The sequence below is a fragment of the Acanthisitta chloris genome, unplaced genomic scaffold (assembly GCF_000695815.1).
Source record: "Acanthisitta chloris isolate BGI_N310 unplaced genomic scaffold, ASM69581v1 scaffold33632, whole genome shotgun sequence".
NCBI lineage: Eukaryota > Metazoa > Chordata > Aves > Passeriformes > Acanthisittidae > Acanthisitta > Acanthisitta chloris.
In genome coordinates this window covers 1-6,999 of record NW_008659319.1, presented here as the reverse complement: position 1 = coordinate 6,999, position 6,999 = coordinate 1, and the positions used below count along the sequence as shown (strand labels likewise).

The following is a 6,999-nucleotide window of genomic DNA, read 5'->3' as shown; positions in this document are numbered from 1 at the left end:
GGGAAGGGCGGGGCGGGGCCGGGGGAGCCGCGCGGGGTCATTAATTAACCATTCCTCGTTAGGTGTTGATGAGCTCATCGTTCGTCGTTCGCCTCGCTCTGCTGCCGCGCCAGGCTTGGAGCTGTGCGTCCTTACCTCGCCCGTGGCGAGGAGAGGGGGCAAAGCCCTCAGACCGTGTCCTCCATGTCCGTCCGTGGGAAGGGCGGGGCGGGGCCGGGGGAGCCGCGCGGGGTCATTAATTAACCATTCCTCGTTAGGTGTTGATGAGCTCATCGTTCGTCGTTCGCCTCGCTCTGCTGCCGCGCCAGGCTTGGAGCTGTGCGTCCTTACCTCGCCCGTGGCGAGGAGAGGGGGCAAAGCCCTCAGACCGTGTCCTCCATGTCCGTCCGTGTCAGTTCCCTGCCCTGCAATAAAGAGCACCTGCAGCTCCCACCGGAGTGTGCCGCGGGTTGTTGGACACATAAAACGCGTTACAGTATTAAAACAGAAACGTATCCGAGAGGAAATAAAAAGGTGCAATCCCCCAGCCAGAGGATGGCTCGTGCCCAGCCCAGGCCACAGTGCGGCGCTGCCTCAGCCCAACACGAACTCGTGGCTGCAATCGATACCGAGCACGAGTGCTCGGCAGGATTAAAGATTAATAACCTTAACCAGCATTGCAGCCTCAAGGAAACGTTTGTGGCACAGGGGAAGGGCACCGAGGTGCGAGCTGGAGCTTCAGTCCCTTTTCTGAGCAGTTCTCAGTCGGTTTGGGATGTACTCCAGCAGATCCCCCGGGGTGTCTCAGGCAGCTGGAGAAGGAGCTGGACCCTCCAGGGCAGCAGCAGGGCCAGGGCTATGCACAAGGCTCTGGACACCAAACAGCACAGCACTGAAAAGGCAGTCAGCTTTTTTGGGGCAATTCGGGTGATTTTGTCTGGCTTTGAAAGCACAAACATAATAAACACAAACAGCACTTATCAGATTGAGTGTCTCCTTCAGCCCCAGACTACACCTGCTGCTGCTGCCCACAGCCACCAGCTCCCAATGGTGGATAAAAGGGGATTCCCACTTCAACCCTTCCTTCATGGGGATTATTCTGGAATAAACATACCCTTGGAGCTTTCAGCAGTGAAGCTCTGCTCAAATTCCAAATACAGAATATACGTATTCCCCCAGAAATCCATCACACAATGTGGAAAAAGTCCTCTGGATAATACCTGCTTTTCTCTTTCAAACGTGCTTAAATTACACAAGCAGAAAAGTTATGCTTATTAATAGTTTAATGTATGAAGGAAACATCCAGATTTCTGAATATGAAGGTACATATCTCACATTAATTTAAGTCTACATAAAGTAGAGCCTCTATAACTGACATATTGAAATTTACTTTCTGCTTAGCCATTTGTTATGTAAACAATTGTACATTTATTTGCCATTCTAAAACTTCGGATCAAGTTTACATAATTTTGCTAAATTTCTGTGTTTGCTCAGAAGCAGTTTACAGTACTAAAACCAACCAGCCAAAGAACAGCTTCAACAGAAAGTTATGTCAAAAAAAAAAAGAAAGAAAAAAAAACAGAAAAGAGGAGGAAAGGAAAGAAGAAAATGCTAACTAAGTCGAAACGTATGATGGTGGGGAATGGGCGGTCACAATGTTCACAGAAAAAGGTCAGTTAGTAAGTTCTTCTGCAAAAAGCCTACACACTTCAGTCAAGCACATCAGTAGAATGATCTGGGAGCACATAAACTGTTTCTGCCACTTGTGGTTTCCTCTGCAAAACAAGGAATCTCAAGGCTCAGCACGTTGATCCCACTCAGCCCAGTTGGTTCATATGCACACTGTTCATGTGAGGTGTCCAAGTTCCAGTCCACACCTGCAGAAGACAAGCGAATGATTCATTTCTGACACCTTATCTTACCCTCAGCTCTGGGGAAACCCCAGTCCAATCCAGTAAAGCCTTCCCTGGGGACAGATTCCTCACCAAACCAGGGAACTCCTCGTCGTAGTCAGAAGCCACTTCAGACCCCCTTTCCCACACACCTGTGGTGTCTCTGCCAGAGCTGGAGCAGCCTGGATTGTTCCCAAGCAAATTAAGCCCAGAAATATCTTTATTTAGCAACAGCATGGAGCAGCCTGGATTGTTCCCAAGCAAATGAAGCCCAGAAATACCTTTATTTAGCAACAGCATAACAGAGCTCAGTGCCTAATTAGAAACAAACACGGGGTATAACCTAACGAGAGCTACTGATGCTCCATTTTAGTTGCTGAGGACAAACAAGAGGCTTAGAGGAATTAATCCCTCTAAATTATATTGAGTGGGCAAGGCTATAACCAGGGCAAGATCAGAGCAGCAAAGAGCTACTCACTTCCTTCTTAAGGAGTTACTCACTCCCTATGTGTTTTCCTGACCATCAGGGCACCATACCTTCCAGAGCCCAGCAGCAATCCTACTGCTGTGCTGCCTTTTTGGGAAGGGAAAGCTTAACTAACAGCAAATCAATGGCTTTCCTCCCCAAATTTACAGAGACAGAACCATGATGGTTTGGGGAGTGGTAAGAGGGAGCGCTCACCGTCTGGGGCCCGTTGTTTTCTGTGGAGTTTGAGACCATCTTTATCAGGGAGTTCCAGGATGGGTCAGCAGCATGAGGCCCGTTGAAGATGGGGCCTCCAGTACCATCGGTGATGGGAGCTACAGGAGGGATCATGGCGTTCCCATACACGGAGAAAGGCATTCCCTGAGGGGAGGAAAGGCGACAGTCAGGACGTTCTCACCGCTGCTGCACGGGCAGAGTGACAACAGGGGATGTGTGTGGCACCTCGGGCTGCAGCAGGTCCTTACCCCGACCTTTGGGAAGTCCATGTACCCTGCAGGGACAGGCTGGTGGAATGTACCGGAGGGCGCGACGATCCCCGTGCTGTCTCTCTCCATGGCTTGGTGCGAGAACACGCCCGGGTCGGACATGGGCCTGTGGATCATGTGGCTCCCCATCCCGCTGTGACACCAGTCCACTTTATCTGGCAGCACAGACACAGCAACAGCATTATCCAGAACACTCCCTCACCCACCACTGCCAGCCCAGAACGCTGCTCACTCTGCCACCTGCACCCACCTGCACTACACGTGGGACGGAGAGCCCCGACAGTGGCACCTGCAGCCCCCAGGACAGGAACCCTGAGGCAGTGCAGGAGCTCGGGACAAGTACCTGCAAGTTTCCTCCATTGCAACAGCCAAGTTGACATTTGGGCTAACTCTTCCTCCTCCAAAAACCTAAATGCATCCAAACCCTCAAATTCCTCCACCCCCCCAATTCCCTGCCCACTGGTGCTGTGAATGTGCTGTGTATGCTATGGTGACTATTTGCTCTACTTCGTCACCATCCTCACATTAGCTGTTTAATGATCTAAGAGAGAAGTACTTTTGGACATGAAAACCAGGAAATGGGATGTGCTCATGTGGTAATTACATGAGTTCATTAGAGGCAGGCTGGTACTAGTGCTAGAGTTCAGACCCCAGACATCCAGAAAGCCATTTTTTCTCCACAAAACATATTATATTTGGAGACACAGAAACATTTCTGAGCCATCCTATACTCATGGAGAGAAGACCAATCCCATTCTGAACTGAAAATTGAAGTGCTGAAGTGAGTGAAGGAGAAAGCAAGCAGCATTCCCAAAGCCAAGACACACGAAGAGCAGCTTTTACAGCCACAGTGCAAACACAAACATTCAAAAGCCTGACCTGGCAAAAGACCTCTAGTCAAATAAAAGAAGGTCTGGGTGCATCCTGTCTGCTTTGTATTTGGGGAAAAATCCTGGGACAGTCAATCAACTCAAGCCTTAAGCTGCCTGGACTCAGTGAAGCAGCAGAACAGGTCGCTCAGAGGTTGAGCAGTTCCCATCCTTGCAGGTTTTCCAGATCAGATAGATAAAGCCCTGAGCACCCTAGTCCAGCCTGATGACAAACCCCACTGTGTGTGGGAGGTTGACAGGACCTCCAGAGGTCCAATCTGACATGCTCTCATGATTCCATCCCACATCCCAAGCAAAAAACCCCAAAGAAATAAATAAAAACCAACCCAAGCCCCAACCAATTTGTAAAAAACCCTCATCAATCTCCTAAAATTGTATCCAAGACTCCTAAGAAAAGTTGTCATGTCACTAACTGAAGTTCCTACTGAATTCTGTATGCCTCCAGGAGAGCCATGAGCCTCGTGTCAGGAAAATGCAAACGGCTGGAAAGAATAGAGAACTCTGATGTGGCTTATTACCACTTATAAAAACAAAACCTGCACCACTCTGGCACATAAAGTTCTATCTTAGCTACCACTTCAATCTTAACTCCTACTGTACACATAACCAACAGAAAGAAAACAGACAACTTAGCTTGAGGCACCTTCATTTCCTCTTCCTAAATCCAATGGTCCTTAACCAGTTCACCCCTGTAAACTCTGTGGGTTTATTTTCCCCGTTACTTCTCACTTGGGAGTAACAAATCTTCGCACCCAGGGTGAACCCTGAGGTTTACTAAAACAACTAAGTGGACAGGAGGGCAAACAGCAGTCCCTGCTCCAAACTCTTGGGCAGGAGCATCCCTCTATTTTGAGGCACTGAGTTCTGCACTGTCCTCCAGCACTGAAGACAAGCTTGGCAAGCACAGCACTGTGAGACCAAACCAAGTGCACCACATACCTTGACTGCCACCTATACCTTCGAAGGACCAGATCCCACTGTGTCCCACTGGAGCAGCCAAGTTGCTGCCAATGACAGAAGGAGTAGACGTTCCAGTTTGCCTGATGCGTGCAGAGCGTTCGGTTCCGATGGGAACAGGAACTTTTCTGTCCTGAGAAACATTGCTGGGCTTTTCTGACCCCAAGGACACTGCTGAGGGGGTGGGAGAGGGGGCTCTGACTCCAGAAGACACCGACTGCGCAGGAGACTCTGCAAGGAGAGCAAGGACAGCACTCAGGGACGGCAGCCAGGTCCTCTCAGCCACCACAAACCTACCCCTGGGTGTCCATCAACAGGGAGGTGGTTAGTGCCTGGTTCATCCAGCAAATACTTCAGGATAATTGCAAGTTTCACCTTCAGATCAGAGATTCACCATTGATTTGGTCCCTCATATAACCTGCTCATCATGCCCTGGCAGCTCAGCCACTGTGGGCACACCACTGAGCACCACTGTCTAGCAACACCAGAGGATTTGAGGATTATACCCCGAGCCAGAGCTGCAATAAACCCAGATAAATCCATGCTCTTGTTGGGTTGGTTTCTTCCTTTTATTTAATCCTGATTTGCTCCCCGTGGAGGGTTTTTTGGTCATTATTTTTGCCAGTACATGAGCCTAACTTGTCCCCTGAATAAGCCACCACACAACAGCTTGTTTTCTGCCCCAAAACACTTCACTGCAGAGCCAGAACTGCAGGCACCAAATGTGGAGGAAGGCACCAGAACCTCCCTAAGGATTTTCCCCTGGAATTCCCCACACAGTTCTGGTGAGACCACTTGATTTACACAGCAGCTCCTGCTGACCACAACTCACCATTTGATGCTGATGAACATGGAGGCAACAAACTAAGAGGGGAAAAATGCTGTCTGTTAAAATTAGCAGCTGCAGGAGCTCCGCCAAGAGGGGTCCCAGGTGCGTAGATCTGCCCTCCAGAAAGGTTGGAGGCAAAATTCCCCAGGTGGGTTGAAGAAGGTGTTACAGAAGCATAGGGAGAATCCATACTGACAATACCTGTGAGAGGAAAACAGGCACAAGTGACTCCCACCACTCCAACAGCTCCAGCAAGAGGCTGTCCACACCACAGAGGTAAGAAGGAAAACTTTTATGCAGTCCATTTTTGTGTGTGTGTGTATTACTATTTTCCAAAGAAAACTGGAAGTCAAGCTCCATGTTCTGCAAGTCTGGACAGTCCTGGCAGTTCTGCTGTCTATACGGATCAAGAATGACTCATTTCATGAACAAATGGCAGCAATTAGCCAAAACGTAAGAATTCCTGCTCCCTCCATGTTCCTCTCAGCAAGAGAGGGAAAAATAAAACCTTCTCGTACATAAAAATAAAACCTATGTATTTGTGTATCTGAGGGAGATACGGTGCCAAAATCAAAGTACTGAGAGGCATATTAAGCTGACAAAATTCACCACTATGATGCTCACAAATCAGTTTTAAAAAAAGCTGTTGTGTCTCTCCATTCACAAACAGCTCAGAGGTCCTACAAAAACAGGCAGAGATGGCCAAAACCTCTCTGGAAATTACAGCACAGGTTCTGGGCTGACCCCTTGGTCTCTCTTGAGCAAAAGGCCACACAATTCAGGAAGCTAAGAGAACTGTGGTTTAGCAACAATTTAGTAACTAAGGACATGCCTAAGGTAGCATTTCAGATCAAAACACTCGTTATTTTATCATCCTAACACTGCATATTTTCCCGCAGCCTCAGGACAAGCTAACACCGACTGGAATACTCATTAGCTGGGGTAGGGGAGGGAGGTGGAAACAGCACTGAAGTGTTTTATCATCTCAGCTATGGGAGGAGAGCAGACTGGAACGGCAAAAATAATGACTTTTGTCACGCTCGTCAGCCGCCAAACAGTTACTAGGCTTGACAGGTGGCACTTCAAATGAAAATGAGCTCGACTTGGCCGGCAGGAACAAGGCCGAAGTGGCACGGACAGAACGCGCTCACCTGAGGGACTCGGAGCTGGCCTCTGTAACGGCGGCCTGAACCCTGGGGCTTTGGAAGTGTCAGACTGATGCAGAGGATCTGAGTTTGGCAAAAACGAAGACTTTGCTGACAGCATGGACTCCGGCGTGGTCTGAGATGAAACGACGGACCCACCCCAGAAGGCGTGAGCGGACGTAGGGCTGTTCTCAAACAACGTACTAAAGGGCCCAAAGGGCAGAGTAGCACTGAAGTTGTTACCCATGGGCTTGCTGGCCGGGTGGGCCGAACTCTGAGAAGCACTTTGTGTACTTAAGGTAGAAGGAAGCTGCACTGAAGAAGGAACACTGTGG

The 6,999-nt window shown here is 49.2% G+C and overlaps 1 protein-coding gene across 1 annotated transcript; it reads right to left on the bottom strand.

Annotated features, from left to right (window-relative positions):
• Positions 1-1,244: 1,244 nt before the first annotated feature.
• LOC103797160 (ankyrin repeat domain-containing protein 17-like) lies at positions 1,245-6,992 on the bottom strand (the record flags this gene model as incomplete). The annotated part of the gene is made up of 6 exons (XM_009069357.1): positions 1,245-1,856; positions 2,554-2,718; positions 2,823-2,998; positions 4,673-4,921; positions 5,523-5,720; positions 6,671-6,992. Coding segments are annotated over 6 exons (1,170 nt in total), but the record flags the coding sequence as incomplete, so codon positions are not given.
• Between the last annotated feature and the right edge of the window lie 7 nt (positions 6,993-6,999).